This window comes from Gossypium arboreum, chromosome 13, assembly GCF_025698485.1.
Source record: "Gossypium arboreum isolate Shixiya-1 chromosome 13, ASM2569848v2, whole genome shotgun sequence".
In the NCBI taxonomy this organism is placed as follows: Eukaryota; Viridiplantae; Streptophyta; class Magnoliopsida; order Malvales; family Malvaceae; genus Gossypium; species Gossypium arboreum.
The window spans coordinates 2,686,119-2,704,096 of record NC_069082.1 but is presented as its reverse complement, the minus strand read 5'-3'; the positions used below and the strand labels follow the sequence as shown (position 1 = coordinate 2,704,096).

The 17,978-nt window shown below is 34.2% G+C and overlaps 4 protein-coding genes across 5 annotated transcripts; 2 read left to right on the top strand and 2 right to left on the bottom strand.

The window, feature by feature from the left end:
* The first annotated feature begins 1,138 nt into the window (after window positions 1-1,138).
* Window positions 1,139-5,061, top strand: LOC108463919 (delta(24)-sterol reductase). 2 transcript variants are annotated; one of them, XM_017763923.2, is made up of 3 exons: window positions 1,139-1,166; window positions 2,830-4,104; window positions 4,346-5,061. In XM_017763923.2, exons 2-3 carry the CDS (start codon window positions 2,857-2,859, stop codon window positions 4,787-4,789), a joined length of 1,692 nt encoding a protein of 563 aa, XP_017619412.1. In that variant the 5' UTR covers window positions 1,139-1,166; window positions 2,830-2,856; the 3' UTR covers window positions 4,790-5,061. The 2 variants fall into 2 exon arrangements, with proteins under 2 accessions (XP_017619412.1, XP_052880739.1); XM_053024779.1 differs by lacking the exon at window positions 1,139-1,166 and adding an exon at window positions 1,255-1,424.
* A 1,014-nt stretch (window positions 5,062-6,075) lies between these two features.
* LOC108461511 (protein S-acyltransferase 11) lies at window positions 6,076-9,994 on the bottom strand. The gene is made up of 4 exons (XM_017761372.2): window positions 9,774-9,994; window positions 7,768-7,990; window positions 6,872-7,170; window positions 6,076-6,756 (listed from the first exon to the last, which is right to left on the bottom strand). Exons 1-4 carry the CDS (start codon window positions 9,798-9,800, stop codon window positions 6,268-6,270), a joined length of 1,038 nt encoding a protein of 345 aa, XP_017616861.1. The 5' UTR covers window positions 9,801-9,994; the 3' UTR covers window positions 6,076-6,267.
* A 2,289-nt stretch (window positions 9,995-12,283) lies between these two features.
* Window positions 12,284-14,726, top strand: LOC108463086 (laccase-11-like). Its single transcript, XM_017763025.2, has 6 exons — window positions 12,284-12,481; window positions 12,565-12,716; window positions 12,805-13,049; window positions 13,137-13,265; window positions 13,371-14,294; window positions 14,378-14,726. The coding sequence occupies exons 1-6, from the start codon at window positions 12,371-12,373 to the stop codon at window positions 14,506-14,508; spliced, it is 1,692 nt and encodes a 563-aa protein (XP_017618514.1). The 5' UTR covers window positions 12,284-12,370; the 3' UTR covers window positions 14,509-14,726.
* A 284-nt stretch (window positions 14,727-15,010) lies between these two features.
* LOC108463423 (BTB/POZ domain-containing protein At5g03250-like) lies at window positions 15,011-17,615 on the bottom strand. Its single transcript, XM_017763365.2, has 4 exons — window positions 17,432-17,615; window positions 16,983-17,052; window positions 15,699-16,910; window positions 15,011-15,605 (listed from the first exon to the last, which is right to left on the bottom strand). The coding sequence occupies exons 1-4, from the start codon at window positions 17,488-17,490 to the stop codon at window positions 15,135-15,137; spliced, it is 1,812 nt and encodes a 603-aa protein (XP_017618854.2). The 5' UTR covers window positions 17,491-17,615; the 3' UTR covers window positions 15,011-15,134.
* Between the last annotated feature and the right edge of the window lie 363 nt (window positions 17,616-17,978).

Below are 17,978 nucleotides of genomic sequence, written 5' to 3'. Positions count from 1 at the left end.
TCTGGTTATTATAATTTTAAAATTTAAATAATAAAAAATAATTATTTTAAATCCAACTAATGTGGAAAATAATTCTAGTTTAATAAGAAATTTTCCTTTTTTTTAAAATATGATTACAAAATAGAAACATAAATAGACACGTGGAATGAATGTAAATCGGAGTTTGCGATATTTGTAATATTACATTTTAATAATAGATAAGTGTAATGAACGTAAATCGGGTCTGCAATATTTGTGATATTATTTTTATTTTTAAAAAGTAGATAACTCTTTTTCTATAATATAAAAAAAGGTAAATTATAAAAATAGTACTTTTGTTTACTTAAATTTACATTTTAATTACTTATGTTTAAAATGTTACATTTTAGTTACTCACGTTATAGTTTTGTTACGAAGTGATCACTCTACCGCTAAACTCTGTTACATCCAAGTTGGCATTTAAAACCTATTTGGACTGTCGTTAGGTTGATAATAAATTTTATTAGTAGAGGGACCACTTCGTAAAAATAATAATATAAATGATTAAAATGTAAAATTTTAAATATAAATGATTAAAATATAATTTAAGGCAATGATAATTTTAATAATTTATATTTTAATAAAAATAAATCATACATAATACATAAGTTTAACAAGCTTCATGCGAGATTCGTGTGGATTTTTTGAAAAAAATTCAGTAACATAAGAAACTCCGTCAAAATTTTGTCGTTATTAACCAAGGCACGTTACGCATAAATAATTAAATACATAAAAAAAAAATATAATTTTCCCACTAATTGCTCACTAATAAATTTTTTTGTTTTAAAATTAATCACTAATACTTTATTAACAAAGGAAATCACATTTTGATACGTCAGGTTGTCACATGATTTCGGCCTTGTGAAACTGTCAACGCCAGCGAATCTATTGGCCCATCCCCTTTTTCAATTTATATGATCTGTCTTCGATTTTTTCAAAAAATTAATTATTTTAATTAATTTATAAATATTCCCCTTATTTTAATTATGTCTAATGTAAATAAAATAAAAATAAAATTAGATACTAATATATCCGCAACCATTAGCGATACTCTCACAGTACAGTGAAGCTGAGCTCACTATATTTATACTTAACTTCCCTTAGCTCTTCATAATTTCCACCTTGTCGGCGGTTCTTTGGAGCTTAAGGTCTCATCATTTCTCTCTTCGCTTGTCTTTCGGCTTGAATTTTTCTTTTATCTTTTTGGTTACCAAGAAAAATGGAGGAAACTGTTATTTTTTTTCCCTTTATATATCTACCTTTCAATTTCAACATTTGGATGGTGTTTTTCCTTTTAGTCTTTCTTTGTTTCGGATTTTCTCTTCTCGCTTTAGCCTTTATTTTGCTGTCGTTGTTACTTGTGTTAGATCTCTGCTCAGTTCCTGTGGAAAATGAGGGAAAATGAAGTAAATATTGTTATTGCTACCTAATAATGCTTTGTTTTATGTTCTTAAATTTTGAGAATACTTTTGATTTCTTTCGTAACTCTTACTATTTTCTTGGAAACAAAAGTATCACCTAATATATATATATATATTTTAAAGTAGATCTGCAGCTTTAACAGTGATTGATGGTCTATTTGTTGTCTTTTATTTTTCTCCTCCTCTAAGTGCAAGTTGCTAGCCAAGCATGTCTTGGTTAACTGTTGACTGTACATAGAGAAGGAATTTTTGTTTATGTGTTTATTAGATTATTGTGCTGATGGTTCTGTTTTCGTCATAGAGATGGTTGAGCCGATTTGGCTTTTGGGTTATTTTGGAAGACAAAAAGTGAAGCCATGGAAAGATCTGATGTCCTGAGCTAACTGGATTAATCTAATACTCTAAATATAATATTTTCATGCGTGGTTTTTATGATGCTGGCAAGACTGTGTCTTGCCGAATGTTTCTGATGTGGATTTTGAGTGAATGAAACATAACAAGTTAGCCATACTAGACTTGTTTTAGGATTTTTTTTTTGTAAGTAAAATGTTTATTAATCCAAAAAGAAGAAGCAGAAACCTGCTTTAGGAGGTTTGCATTTGTTGTTTGAAGCTTAACTTTCTGTTTTCGTGAATAGTAAAAGGATAAAAATATAATGGGTTGATGTGCAATTTGATACTGATTGCTTGTCAGCTTGAAACAAGTCAATTTTAGAATTCTCATGTAACTGATGCATCTTTGATGCTATTGAAAATGCCTTTGCAATTTGCTATTTTCTCCTGCTTGAATAATATACTGATCAGTATGTGATTTACGGAGCTATTTTCTTCAGAGGATTTGATTTTTGCTTTGCTTCCTATGTGTAAAAGATCGAACCCTTGACATGCATCTCTAGGTATTTTAGTTTTGCTACTTAGTTTGTGAACGTCCATCTGATCTTTTTGTGCTAAATGTTTGTCTTGTCCATATTTTTGGATATATGTATAGTTTGGTAGAATTACGGGTCCATGAAAATTAAACCTTTTGGGTTTTGTTGTTGCCTCTTCCTGTCTTCCAACAATGTTGTCTGTAAGGTTTGAACTTGAGTTCTTTCCTTTGGAGTGCAATGTGCCTTATGACTATACTCTTACTTATTGGTGCATGTAAACTTTAATCTCCTAGGTTGACAATGAATGAGTTTTTGGCATTCTTAATCCTTAAATGATAATTTTCTTGGGTTCCTGTGAAGGTTTCACTTTCTAAATCAGCAAGTAAAGTGTCTAGTTTAGTAGTTTATCTCATTTTATCATGAGAAGCTAATCTGTTACTTTTAGAAGTCTGAAAACCCTGAAATGTAAATGCTGTATGGAGTGTTTATATTTACTTAAAACTACTGTCATTGTTGTTGCAGAGGAAGAGGCATTCTTTCACTCCCAAAATGTCAGATCTTCAAGCACCCCTTCGCCCAAAGAGGAAGAAGGGCTTGGTGGACTTTTTGGTCCAGTTTCGTTGGGTTTTTGTTATATTTTTTGTCCTTCCTTTTTCGGCTCTGTATTACTTTCTCATATATCTTGGAGATGTCAGATCCGAGATGAAGTCCTACAAGCAGCGTCAGAAGGAACATGATGAAAATGTTAAGAAAGTAGTGAAGCGTCTCAAACAGAGGAATCCAAAAAAGGATGGTCTTGTATGCACAGCCCGCAAACCATGGATTGCTGTGGGGATGCGGAATGTAGACTATAAGAGAGCTCGCCATTATGAAGTTGATTTGTCTGCTTTCCGTAACATTCTTGAAATTGATAAAGAGAGAATGATTGCAAGGGTTGAGCCACTTGTAAACATGGGGCAGATTACACGTGTCACAGTTCCAATGAATCTTTCCCTTGCTGTGGTTGCAGAGCTTGACGATCTTACAGTAGGTGGTCTCATCAATGGCTACGGGATTGAAGGAAGCTCACACATCTATGGCCTGTTTTCTGATACTGTTGTAGCTTATGAGATAGTTTTGGCTGATGGCCGTGTTGTTAGAGCTACAAAGGACAATGAATATTCTGATCTTTTCTATGCTATCCCATGGTCTCAAGGAACTCTTGGGTTTCTTGTTGCTGCAGAAATCAAGCTTATACCTGTTAAAGAATACATGAGACTGACATACACGCCTGTAGTGGGGAATTTGCAGGACCTTGCTCAAGGTTATATGGACTCTTTTGCACCCAGAGATGGTGATCAGGATAATCCAGAGAAAGTTCCCGATTTTGTAGAAGGCATGGTCTACTCACCCACTGAAGGTGTGTTCATGATTGGGAGATATGCCTCTAAAGAAGAGGCCAAGAAGAAGGGGAATAAAATTAACAATGTAGGTTGGTGGTTTAAACCCTGGTTCTACCAACATGCGCAAACGGCCTTAAAGAAGGGAGAGTTTGTAGAGTACATTCCTACAAGAGAATATTACCACAGGCACACAAGATGTTTGTATTGGGAGGGGAAGCTTATACTTCCATTCGGAGATCAATGGTGGTTTAGGTTTCTTTTGGGCTGGTTGATGCCACCCAAGGTTTCCTTGCTCAAGGCTACTCAAGGTGAATCTATAAGAAACTATTACCATGAGATGCATGTCATTCAAGACATGCTTGTTCCTCTTTACAAGGTTGGGGATGCCCTTGAGTGGGTCCACCATGAGATGGAGGTAAATTTTATGTTATTGCCTTGTTTTTCCTTTCATTACCTCATTATTATTTTATGTTACAATTAATCCATCTCTCACTCTTAATGTTTTTCTTATGATGAAATGACTATTTTGTGGGTTACCTTGATTGTGAAAACACAAGAAAGATTGGAATGTCATCATGGATAATTTCCTGATTGAACTCTTTTAAATTTGTAACTTAAGATCTTAATGATGCTTGTATAAAATGTGGATTCTCCAGATCTATCCCATTTGGCTCTGCCCGCACCGACTGTTCAAGCTTCCTGTCAAGACAATGGTGTATCCTGAACCAGGCTTTGAGCAGCATCACAGACAAGGCGACACACCATATGCTCAGATGTTCACCGATGTTGGGGTGTATTATGCTCCAGGCCCTGTATTGAGGGGTGAAGTATTTGATGGTGCTGAGGCAGTTCGTAAAATGGAGCAATGGCTGATCAAAAACCATAGTTTCCAGCCACAGTATGCAGTGTCGGAGCTGAACGAGAAGGATTTCTGGAGGATGTTCGATGCTGACCTGTATGAGCATGTGCGTAGGAAGTACGGAGCTGTGGGAACATTCATGAGTGTGTACTACAAATCCAAGAAAGGAAGGAAGACCGAAAAAGAGGTCCAAGAAGCGGAACAAGCCCACCTTGAAACTGCGTATGCAGAGGCTGATTAGTGAGCATGGGGGAGTTTGGTAGATTTTATGTGAGAGGAATCTTTGCATTGTCTTTGTTGTCTCTTTAATTTAGTATTTGCTTTCAGCGATTGTATTATGCGGGGTCGGAACTGATGTTATGGGATAGGTTTAAGCAGTGAATGTTGTGGGATGATTTATGGCTATAGTTTAGCTATTATGGATAGACTTATGATAATGAGAGGCTTTTGTTTTTAGCTCTCATATTTGGCTGCGCCTGCTTCAATCACTCCAACATTACCTTTCAACCAAAAGTTGCTATTGCTGGTTTGTTGGTTCTTGCATACCAACATGCTTTCACTCTTACCTATAAATCTGATTCCAATTCAATTAGGGAATTATTAAAATTCATTTTATTTGTAAAGTAAATTATAAAACTACACGAATTTTTTAACTTTCTATACTTTAATAAAAATAAAAATTTATCCATAATGAGATTTAAACAAAAAATATTATGCTTTTACTATTTGAGCTCAATTTTTTAAATTTTATATAAAACTTAATAAATATATTTATTATAAAATTTATATATATATTAATAATATGATTGATTGAGTTAGTGTCATAAATTAACTCAATATTAACATAGTATTGATGACAACACAATGATAAATAAACTGTATTTTTAATTTGATTATTTTTATATTTAAATTTCATTTTACTCACAATTTAATCTATTATTTTCATTTTAATATTATATATATTTCATATGTTATTATTTAATTAGTTCCAAACCGCAGTTCATTATTTATTATATGTTATTTTAAACATATCATGTTCCCCATATACATGTGATAAAATTTCTAATAAAATTAATAACTTAAATTCTATCTTTTTGAAGATAAATTAAAGGAAACATTTCTTTTGTTTTTCGGTTTAAATTTTAAGTTAGTCTTAAAATTTTAAAATTTGAGTGAAATATTAATATTTATATCAATTAAATTGTTGTTAGTTTAGATATATCCTAATTGTTCATTCAATATTTGATACACATGTTTAAAATAAGACTAATGTGATTGTTTAAAATTTAATCACCAAATTATATCTAAATTAATTTAAAATTTAATTGTTAAAATATTAATATTTTAATATTCATTTAAAATTTAGAAATAAATTTAAAGATTAAATCATGTCTAATAAATCTAACCCTGCATTAAATGAATTATTTGGAATCTTTTTTGCAGAAGTGAGATGGGCAGAGCGAGCGATAATCGGATCCTCTGCAACGCACAAAAAGATGTAAAAGAAGAAATGGCGCTCTTAGACGGTTTATACTTTTTAACAGACTGTTATTATCTGCCAATACAAAAAACTACAATGAAATTCATCAATCACTGAAGCCATCACATCATCATCATCATAATATCATCATCATCATCATCATTAATGCAGTATATCTAAAAAGTCAGACGCTTTCAATCTCTTTCGTGTGAGTGTGTGTGTGTATATATATATATATATCACTTGGTGTGTCTTTTAGGTGAATTTCGTAGGGTAGGCAAATATCTGAAAATAGAATATGGACAGCCAAAAAACCTGAAAATATTTTGGCAACCTTTTTCTTCAATGTGATCACCTCCACTACCCTGTGAGCTTAAATGGCTGAGGTAAGTTTTGCCTTCATATATATAACATAGCTGCTGCCACAGCAGAACACTTAAACCGATCTGCAACGAAACACTCGAAACAAATAGATAAACAAGAATAAGACCCCTGGCTGAAAGTTGGACTGCTGAGCTCACCAAAGCAAGCATAACTTCCTTGAATGCTCGAATTGCCAAATCTCTGCCGGAACCATTCAAGTGCCCGAGGGATCTGTACTTTACTGGTGGCCAGATATGTAACCCGGCATACGCGGATATGAATGAAATGTAGATTGTACTGAAAACAGCTGAAAAAAGGAAGGCGATGAAATGCCGATGATTTGCTGCGCCAACGCAGTTCCCTATCTGTATGCAACAAAAACCAATCCCGACTTCAAAAATTAATATTGAATACTCTGAGAAACCTTCTTGTTTACCGTACATTTTGCATCTACACTTTCAGAATATGCTTAATACTTACAAAAGGACAGTGATGATCCATGTCTAGAACACATGTACCACACGAACGGCAGTGATGCGCTCTTGGTGATTTCGGTTTCACACAATAGTGGCAGAAGGTATAATTTTCGAGGTCACCTTTCCCTACAACTGGATAGCTACCCCACAACAAGGTTGGAGGTGTGCCGGCACATCGGAATGCAGATAAGCTGAAGGTTGAAACAGTAGTTGCAGCCAAAATAGCTGTTAAGATGTAATGAAATATCCCAAAGGTATAGCTGACAGAGAAAACAAACCAATGCACCGCCCATACTCCCCCACCTGCAATTTCATGCCAACATATTATGATCAGAAATATAAAAATTCATGAAACATTATTAGTGCAGTTAGTAACAAGCTGGATGTCGTCGTATCAAAAGGAGGATACAATTAAATTCAGCAGCAGCAAAAGAATCAACTACGTGGATATACATAATAAAAGATTTCTTAAACATCTGAGATCTAACTATGAATCTAACTACACAAAAGTTTCCACAATCTTTTTCGTAAACAACTAATCCATTATAATACTATTGTCAAAATTCTTAAACATATATTTTTCACTTCAAAGTCACCCATGAAAACTTATAAGCAGATGATTTTCCAATGTTAATATTGACAGCTCCATTTTGGGATAACTATTTTTGCAAATTGAACGGTGAATTTGGAAAGTTAAAATAGTCAAGTCCAGAAATTCTGAGGTTGAGATTAAGCAAAAACAAATACAAGGGATGATTTGAAAACTAAATGCCGAGATTCAGGGTATCAATTGTAATTTCCTAATACTACTTAAACCTCAAGTCACACTGAAGATGTGCCTTTAAGTGGAGAGTTTCAACTATTATATAAACCACAATGGGAGAGAGGGAAAGAGCATACATATCAAAAAGAGCATAAATATGGAGAGAATCGTAACAAAGCAACGGTCTTGCAAGCGCCTCCCCCAAAGACACTTGGTTTCGGTTTTATTTACATTTTGACTTGTAATGGCTCCACACCAACCACACTTGAAAACAGGTGCATGAGTTGGAAGGAGGAGACGCAATCCACAACCCCAGCATATAGTTGCATGATCCTCATTGACTGTTGTTACAAAATAATCCTACAAAAGTCGAAAACTGTTTAGTATTCTTCAGTCACCCGATTAAGGAAATCCACTTTTTCATTGTACTTGCCCATTAAAATACAAATTTCAACAGATACAGTTTTTATACCTGTCTCAACCTCTCTGAACCTCTATATTTGGAGATTGGAAATGACACGCAACCACTCACTTATGCTCCACTTTCAGTATAATAACATAATTTATTTTCTTCCTCACTTTTTTTTCCCTTTAGGATTCCATCAAATGGTTTTTCATAAATGTTATCAATCAAATCCACAACTGCTCAATCGCCATAGAAAACAAGATCACACAGTTACATATTCGAAGTGGTTTTTACATTTCATGTTGCATTTTTTAATCATTCACTTTGCACTTTCTTTTCCTAAATAAAATCTGACTTTTTATATCTTTAAATCTTTTCTTTATTACCTTCAATCTTTTACAGGAAAATAGCATATCAAAGAAATGACAGGGAAAAACTTCAAACATTTTACTTCTATCATTAATTTTAGTTTAAATTTAATAAATTATCTGATAAAACAGCTCAGCAGATAGGACTTGTTTGATTTTCCGCAAATAAATGTAAAAAGTATCAGCAAGAGCAAGACTGAAGTTCTCTACATGTTTTTGTAGAAAAAAAGGTAAAACAAACCAAATCCTACCAACCCCTTCATTTTGGGAATGCCGGAAAAAGTCCTAGAAAGCACTTAGAATGCAGATAAATTTCAATTGTCAGAACAGGAAATAGAGCATGAAATGCTATACCATCTAGAAGGGCAATATGCTGGTGATAGTTTCATTTTCCTTTATTTTAAATGGATTCATCAAGGATTCTTAGATTATGGTTCTTAGCTATACTAGGTAGAAATTTAGTGGTAGTTTATGTTTATTTTACTAAGGTATTCTGCTATGTTGTACAGTTACACCATGACCACTGAATTTCTAGGAGGAATAATATCTACTTTTCTTTTTCAAGTTTTTTTCCTTTTTTTTTAGGGTTTGAGTTTTGATTGTTTTTCCTTCCTAGATTACAGGAAACACACAATTTGCATTGTGCAATTCAAACTTGATTTTAATAACTAATTTTTTTATGTGGAATTACTATGAAATAAAGCAACATACAACTCCAAATTAAATATTCTGTTTAACATTTAACCATAACTTCATCACCAAAAATAAATAAAAAGTAAACAAATAAAACATCCTATTTATATAGCTTAATTATATCTACACAAAACTAATAATAATAAATAATAACAAAAGTAACATTATAAATTGAGCAAGCTAATTTTTCCCTTTCCAGACTGCAGAAACACACGCAATTTGCATTGAACAATTCAAACTTAATTTTAACAACTAAGTTTTTTACTTTAACAAAATTAATTCGACTAACTCATAATTCAATTAGTTTTCAAGCAAAATTTGTGTGCAAATTACTATGAAATAAAATCAAAAGCCTACTACTGATGAATAAACTGATAAACATTCAAGCAAAACTAAAATTCCTTCATCACATCAACAACCAAAAAAAAAAAAAATCCTATTTATCATCCAACTTAATTACATAAACACAAGACTAATAAATAATAACAAAAATGGCGTTATAAGTAGAGCAGGCTAATTTTTCAAAAGGTAAAACAGAACACAAGAAATAGAAAAGTATAAATTTAACAAAAAAACGATATGAAACAAAAAGAGGAAAAAAGATCTCAGAACTACGATGAAAGGAAGAGGAAACAGAAGAAAATAAAAGGAAAAGAAAAAGAAAAATAGAAGAAACCTTGCTGGACTCAGCCGACTCAGCCATGTTCTTCGAGCTTTTGTTTTTTTCGGTGAATTACTTATTGTTGTGCGGTATTCTTATCAGTTCATTTCTAATATTTTACTCAACTCGAGAGAGGTCGTGTCCCTTCTTCCTTCCTCACTTTTGCTTGGTTGAAATCGGAAAAACATTTGAAAATTATTAGATTTGGAATTTGGAGATTAAAACAACAAGATTAATCAATTAAAAAAATCCAATTCGTGTTCTTTTTTAATATCACGATCTTGTTTCTTGGGCCTTAGCCCATTATCCACCAAATTTTGCATTTTCAGAAAATTGATTTTGTTTTTTTTGGAATTGAGGCGAAAAATATTTTGAGTTAATAGAATTGACGATTTATCTTAATTTAGTTTAAAATTTTTCTCAATTTGATTTAAGTGGAATGAAATTCAAGTTGAGTCGAATAAAGTAAAATTATTTGAATTAAATTTAAAAATTAAATATGTTAAATTAAAATAATTAATTCCATATTATAGCGAGATAAATTTGAAACTATATATATTTAAACATTTTTCAAAGAAAATAATAAAAAAATATATTTTAGTATGATTTAGAAAATTTTTAACTTTTATTATTCTTTAAAATTTTTATAAATTATTTTGATTTTTTTTAATTTTGGTTGAGAGACAGTCTCAGTGTAGACAGTTTCTATGGGGCGTAGGCCTCCCAAAAGGTAACGGGCGTGCAAAGGTTTCCTCAGGCGGACGGAGATTGGCCTTGAGTGCAAAGGCGAAGGAGCTTGACGCAAGACCCACCCGTCGGCGAGGGGACGAAAGTTGGCCTTAATGATCCGACGGTGCTTAGAGTGGAAGGGCCGTCGCTCAACGGATAAAAGTTACTCTAGGGATAACAGGCTGATCTTCCCCAAGAGCTCACATTGACGTGAAGGTTTGGCACATACCAATTTGCTCATTTTCAAAATTGACAAAGGCTAAACAATATTTACATCAATTTGTTTTTTAAACTATTTAAATTATTCAAGTTATTTGAATTGTAAAATTTAACTTGACTCAAACTCGTAACTCGAACTACTTATTTGAGTTGATTTAAATAACTCGATTCGATTAATTTGAAATTCAAATTTTTTTTAAATTTTCCGAATCGAATAAAGTTTTGCTTCTTGCTAATTTTGTATACTAATATTAATAAATAAATAATTAAACTCTATTTAGTCTCCTCCATTTTTTTACTTTTTAAAATGTGCATTTTGAATCCTAACCTATTCTTTTTTATTTTTATTTCAATATATCTTAATTTTTAAACATTTGATAATATAATATATACTTTTGGCATTGACAAATTTTTGCACATTAAAATAAAGGAAAAAAAGTCACCATTGGATAATTAGATCTTGATTCTTAGCTTACTTTTTTTTCTTCCTTGCTAATTATTCTAGACTAATCTTCTCTTTAATATTAATCAATGGATAGGTTTAAATTTGGATTTTAAATCCAATGGTCCATATTGTTTCCTACACACACACAAAAACTCCAATTTCCTCTTTATCCATCAATGAATTTCAGTGGTTGGGATTTAACATGGAAAATTTAATCCAATGGTTATAATTTATTTTGTTTAAATTAAAATCCTTCACTCTACTTGTAAAGTCTAAAACATTAATAATGTATCAAATAATAAAACTATTGATGAAGGTAATATTACAAATTAATTTTAAACAAATGTTAAAATACACCAATTTAGTTAAGTAAGGAAATGTTGCAATAACGCAATTACATAAATACAAATGAGATATTTAAGTAATTATCTACTTCTCACAATTTAATCCTCTTTTTTAGGGTTAGCAAAAAAAATCGAGAAATTAAAATTAATTTATACCAAATTGAAGTATTTGAACAGTTTATGTAATATAAATAAAAAAAATCAATGATTATTCAAACCAAAGAAAATTATCACGAATAGTTCAAAAAATTTTACAAAAGAAACGAGCGTAATCGAACTGAACTTCCCCTTACTCGTTTCATAGATTCTAGTTAAGAGTATATTGAAAGGAAAATTACATTTTTGTACCCAAAATTGGGATTCAAACCCCTGGCATCATATTAAATATGCAGTTTAATCCTTGAGGAGGAACCAGCTTAACGGCTATGTTACAAAATCATAATAACTTCATCATACAACGGCTGGTCGCTATCTATCACCCACCAATCCATCTCTACCATCCTTAACCTCCAGTAGGCAAAACCAGCAGCCAAGCAATCAAGATTGCAAGGCAAAGCAATAGTTTTTGGTGACTGCTAGGCCTTGCTGTTAAGCATAATTCTTATAATAATAGATTATTAAAATCATGTTAGCTTCTTGGAGATTACCATATTTTTATTATTTATCCTTTTATGCATATAGTTAACGAACAATACATGGATATCTCAACTTCTTAAAATGGTTGCTTCCAAGGTATATGTAAACACTGAACTACCAACACTTTATATTAACCAACCTTATGTTTCTAACACTATAAGTATCAATGTGATTCTTTCAGTTCCAGCACACACATACACAGACACAAAAAAAAAAAAATCATAAGCATTTACAAAAAAATGGCAATGCAGCTTGATAGTTGCTTTGGGTCATTTTTTCTCTGCATTTTCTGCTTTGCTTGGTTTCTGACTTTTCCAGCTGAAGCTGCAGTGAGGAAGTATCAATTTGATGTGGGTTTTCTATTTTTTTTTATTATAATTTTCAGAAGGGTTAAGGGCTTTATCTAACTCTTTGTTTGTACTTCTGGGTTCAGATAAGAGTCAAGAATGTAAGCAGGCTTTGCCATGCAAAACCAATTGTCACAGTGAATGGAAGATTTCCAGGACCAACCATTTATGCTCGAGAAGGCGATCGAGTTCTCGTCAAGCTTACCAACTATGCAAAATATAACATTTCCATTCATTGGTATGTCTTTTACATCCATCTCTAACCTATCGTTATGCACAACATATGGAAATGGTTGAATCAACTTATTGTTTATGTTTATATCCAGGCATGGGTTAAAGCAATTTCGTAATGGTTGGGCTGATGGACCTGCATACATAACACAATGCCCTATCAAGACCGGACATAGTTACACCTACGACTTTAATGTCACAGGACAACGAGGAACATTATGGTGGCATGCACATATTTTGTGGCTACGAGCTACGGTCTATGGTGCCATTGTCATTATGCCGAAAGAAGGAACAATGTTTCCATTCCCTAAACCTCATAGAGAAACTGAGATAATCCTAGGTTTGTAATGGGGTTAAAGTCACTAATATTTCAAAGTTCTTTGATATAGAGAAATGGAGTATCTAACAGCCTAATTTTTATATGCAGGGGAGTGGTGGAATTCAGACGTTGAAACACTTGTAAACGGAGCCAATAAAATGGGGTTGCCACCACCAACGTCTGATGCTCATACGATTAATGGGAAACCAGGGTCACTCTTTCCGTGTTCGTTGAAACGTAAGTTTTAGCTTCGTGGTTTAGACCAAAAAGAACAATTTTTAAGAAATGATCATCTTCAAGAATTATGCTAATGTTATGCAATGTGACTTGTTTCAATTTTAGATACCTTCTCGATGGAGGTTGAGGCAGGCAAAACTTACTTGTTACGGATTATCAACGCTGCACTCAATGATGAACTGTTTTTCACGATCGCGGGTCATAACATGACTGTGGTAGAGATTGATGCTGTCTACACCAAGCCCTTCACAACCAGGGTCATCCTAATCGCGCCAGGTCAAACTACCAATGTTCTAATCAAAGCAGATCAACCTCCAAGTCGATATTTCATGGCAGCCAGGCCTTTCATGGATGCACCAGTTCCCGTGGATAACAAAACTGTTACAGCAATTCTACATTACAAAGACATCCCGAAGACGGTTATTCCATCCATGCCCAAATTGCCTGCACCAAACAACACCAATGTGGCCCTGAGCTATAACAAAAGACTTAAAAGCCTAAATACCCCACAATTCCCGGCAAAAGTCCCACTAAAAGTCGACCGCCATCTATTTTACACAATTGGTTTAGGTGCAAACCCATGTTCAAGTTGTCAAAATGGTACACAACTCACAGCTTCATTGAACAACATTACCTTTGTGATGCCAAAGGTTGGTCTTCTACAGGCTCATTATTTCAACATCAAAGGAGTATTTAAAACTGACTTCCCCGACCAACCTCCGGTCCCATTTAACTACACTGGTGCTCCACTTACAGCAAACCTTGGCACTTCATTAGGAACAAGGCTCAGCAAGGTGGCTTTCAATTCCACCGTTGAGCTGGTATTACAGGATACAAACCTCCTCACGGTGGAGTCACACCCATTCCATCTTCACGGTTTCAATTTTTTCGTTGTCGGAAGTGGTATTGGGAACTTCAATCCCTCCAAAGACCCTGCTAAGTTCAACCTCGTCGATCCCCTGGAGAGAAACACAGTTGGAGTGCCAACCGGAGGATGGACAGCTATAAGATTCAGAGCTGATAATCCAGGTAATTTCTCACATATATGACCCTTTCAATAAATAGTTTTGGAGCTTATCGAACTTACTCAGGCTTTTTGGACTAATTTGCAGGAGTTTGGTTTATGCATTGTCACTTGGAGCTGCATACAATGTGGGGTCTAAAGATGGCCTTTGTGGTCGAGAACGGGAAGTCACCGGAAGAGTCTATTATACCACCACCAATGGATCTTCCTCCTTGCTAGAACATTGCAAAAAACGATTATTAATTCTTTCTTGATGAACACATTTTATGTATTTATTTCTTCTTTTCTTCTAAACTAAACTGCTCCCCTTGTGCAGTTCCAGGCTATTCTCTCGGGATCAAAATATCCCATGATCATAATGCCTTATTTGAGATTGTTTTCCCCATTTCTGAGATACCGAGTTTCATCAATGAAGCTTTCATACACTGGCTCCATAACAGTCCTTTCATTTTCTCCATTAGATTACTCTGGTTGTCCAATAATCAAGTAACTACAGAAGGGAGAAAAAAAAAAGAATTGAGTGATCCACAAAGCTAATTAAAATTCTTAAAAAGTGTTGGTCCGTGGGATAAAATAAACTTCTAAAAAATTAATGAAAATTTTAATGTGTAGATCCATGTCATTTTCTTTAAGACTCTGTTTAGCTCTACGTTTTGAATGGACGAAAACAATACACTGAAATACGAAAGATGGTGAGAAAATAGAGAGAAATTTTGTTGCATTTATATATTGTTCTACAAAAACAATGAAGATATTGTTGCATTTATATGCCAGAAATTAAACAAAGTTTTTCAATTAGTTGACAAAGTTTCAGTTGCCACTACCTCAATATTTTCACAATTTTGTTATCTGTTTACAGTTGATGGGGGGATTGCTCTTAGATTCGAAGGCTTCGATCTTTTTGAGCAACAAGATTGTGACTTACTAAATCCTAACCTTCTAGTGAAATTCTTCCAACTTCTCTTATACTTCACCAGCTTCCGAAGCTCCTCTTTCATACCCGAACAATCCTTTTCGAGCTCGGAAACTCGATGCGTCACATCATCCTCGCCATCGGTTGCATGATGAGACCCGTCTTTCTTGAGTCCAACGTTTCCACTGGGATTTGCTGAGTTTTCGAGATTGTCAGAGACGAAAAACCATCCAGAAATCGACTTACGAAGTCGTAGTTGCTCGAAGAAGAGTACTTGGACAATAACTCGAAGCGGTAGCCTCTCGTTCTGGGCTGCATGTGTACTCGCTTCCAATGAGAGCTTTTGACAGTTCATCAGTCTACATAGTTGCTCTCTCTCGGGATCCGTAATCCATGGATGTGCCTGCAAATGCGAAATATGTAAAACGAATCAGGGACTGGACCCCTTTAAGAATTAACAACATTGAAATATAGAAACCAGGGGAGATAATACTACCTTCAAATACATATCAATGGCATGATAGAGGCCATCATCAAGCTGTCTTGCATAATCCGGGATGCTAGAAGCAAGAGCCTCGAACTTCGGAAGCTTGAAATTAACATCCGGTGCTACTTCAGCTAAAAATCCGTCTATCAGCCTAGCCACCGTTGTCATTGGCGCCATTGAATTGGATTCATTCGTTAATTGCCCCTCCTCAACTATGTTATCCGGAGTTGCTACAGCCGCAGCCTGCTCTTCTAAGAAGAAATGATCAAGTATCCTCTGAACACAGTCTATATCGTAAAGGGTCTCAGAATGACCCATATTTGGTATGAGCAAGTCAACAAGTGAAGCATGATCCAACTGTGATCCAACCCTCTTCTCCAAAATTTCCCGGCACGATGGACTTGCATGCAGTACCATAGCCGTACGAAGGAGTCTAATGAGAAACTTGGTTGATGTGACTCCCTTCTTGTTAGGAATTAACCCCACAATCTCTTCCAAGAGAGCCCTTTGACCGGATTCTGAAGGGTTCAGAATATTTGGCCCGGGGTTTGCATCGTCGAAACTCGATTGTCGATTCATCAAGGGCAGATACCTCCTAGCATAGTATACCACTGATGCAGCAATGCTCTCAGGCCTCATTCCTCTTGATTCAATGGCTAAAATAAGTCTTCTATATAGTGGTAAACTAAGGAACGTTACATCTTCGTACCACCAGTTGTCACTCGTAGGTTTCGTCTTGGTCATGGTCGATATTCCGTTCCATAAGCTGGTGGTTTCAGGACTTTGATTGCTCTTGCGTCCCGCCAAAGGCCAGCCAAATAAACATGGATCTGCACAAGCCTTGGTTGCCAACGAATCAATGCACCTGGACACAATGTGAAGGTCTTCAGCATGTGCCATAACTTCCTCACATGCTTCAAGAGCTCGTATTGAATCCGCCCAATTGCCGAGCAATTCGTTAAGGAAAGACTCCGTTTGCGAGATGAGATTCCCTTTTCCATATTCATCGGTCATATGGAGATACTCTGCAGCACAACGAACACTAACTACGTTTTGTGCATTGAGTTCTATCTTAACATCATAGCAAAACTTGGATATAAGCTCAAAAGCTATAGCTCCACCAGGTAAATCATCAAGCCTCAGACTAAAACTTGCTCCATCACCATTAGGACACTCTTCAATAAGCTTCCTTAGTAATCTACTTCTCGAAAGCAATGGAAACTGCAAATTGGTGTCGAGATCGAATCAACTCAGCATCCATTTCAAAGACAAAATATAGATGAAATAACACACCTTATGGAGCTGGAAAGACATTTCACCAATGTTAATGTTAACATCACTAGGAAGTCCAGATGTACAGATCCTGAAAAGAAAATAACCATAATCCAGATCCATGAATCCCAACATTGCGGTAAGTCCGTACGTTCTTACCGTCTCATTGTGCCTTTTAGTTCAATGATTGTTCATAATCCAACGCACCGTGTTTGAAGATAAGGCTCTCATTAACAAGACATTCTACTTATAACATGTCTGACACAGACCGAGATTTGTCTAGGATTTTAGGTCAAATTCAAATTATTTATCAAATTATGTTAAAATTTACAGTGCTATCAAGAATACGATTAATGCATGCATAGTACACAACCTTAAAGAATTGCACACCAAAAGTCAACAGTGTTTAATGCAGAAACTTATAAAATAGCAAAAACCCACTTTTTTTTTTTAGCAAAAAAAATGCTTACCAAGAATTACCTTCACGATGAAATGCTTCAGACTTAGAACCCAACCTCAAAATTGCCATTATGTTTTGTTGTTTCTTAAAATGGACAACCTTGAAACCATGAAGAAAAAAACAAGACACAAGAATGAATAAAGAACCATTGTCAACTTGAAAGAAAATAATTAAGGAAAAAGGAAAAATAGTAAGTTGGCGAGTCTAAAGCAAGGACGTGAAGAAATATAAGGAAGTGGTTCCAAATGGCTTCCTTAGGGGTTAGCACTTGACTTTCATCTCCTTTTTTATCTCACACTTTTGCATTTATTTAAAATCATTCATTTCTATCCATTTTCACTTTCTTATATTTCAACAAGTTAATTCATTTAAACCACTAATTTTTGCTAATTATTTGTATATAAATAATTAATGATAATGCTTAACAATCTTATCAATAGGAATAAATTCTTAATTTTTATAAAGTAAAAAATTGTGAAATTAAAGTAGCAGTGGTTGTTGTAAAACCAAAATAGTAGAGATTGTTGTATTTTGTAAAATAAAAGAATGGAGTTTAT

Excerpts from the sequence above, each read along its gene's own strand:
- LOC108463919 (XM_053024779.1), top strand. Across the intron at positions 4,105-4,345 it reads GGGTCCACCATGAGATGGAG|ATCTATCCCATTTGGCTCTG; the intron begins GTAAATTTTATG and ends TGGATTCTCCAG.
- LOC108461511 (XM_017761372.2), bottom strand. The coding sequence starts at position 9,800 with ATGGCTGAGTCGGCTGAGTCCAGCAAG. Across the intron at positions 7,991-9,773 it reads AGTCGGCTGAGTCCAGCAAG|GATTATTTTGTAACAACAGT; the intron begins GTTTCTTCTATT and ends CGACTTTTGTAG. Across the intron at positions 7,171-7,767 it reads ATTTATGCTCTTTTTGATAT|GTGGGGGAGTATGGGCGGTG; the intron begins GTATGCTCTTTC and ends ATGAAATTGCAG.
- LOC108463086 (XM_017763025.2), top strand. The coding sequence starts at position 12,371 with ATGGCAATGCAGCTTGATAGTTGCTTTGGGTCATTTTTTCTCTGCATT. Across the intron at positions 12,482-12,564 it reads TGAGGAAGTATCAATTTGAT|ATAAGAGTCAAGAATGTAAG; the intron begins GTGGGTTTTCTA and ends TTCTGGGTTCAG. Across the intron at positions 13,266-13,370 it reads CTTTCCGTGTTCGTTGAAAC|ATACCTTCTCGATGGAGGTT; the intron begins GTAAGTTTTAGC and ends TTTCAATTTTAG.
- LOC108463423 (XM_017763365.2), bottom strand. The coding sequence starts at position 17,490 with ATGGCAATTTTGAGGTTGGGTTCTAAGTCTGAAGCATTTCATCGTGAA. Across the intron at positions 17,053-17,431 it reads CATCGTGAAGGTAATTCTTG|GATCTGTACATCTGGACTTC; the intron begins GTAAGCATTTTT and ends TTTTCTTTTCAG. Across the intron at positions 16,911-16,982 it reads TGTCTTTCCAGCTCCATAAG|TTTCCATTGCTTTCGAGAAG; the intron begins GTGTGTTATTTC and ends ACCAATTTGCAG.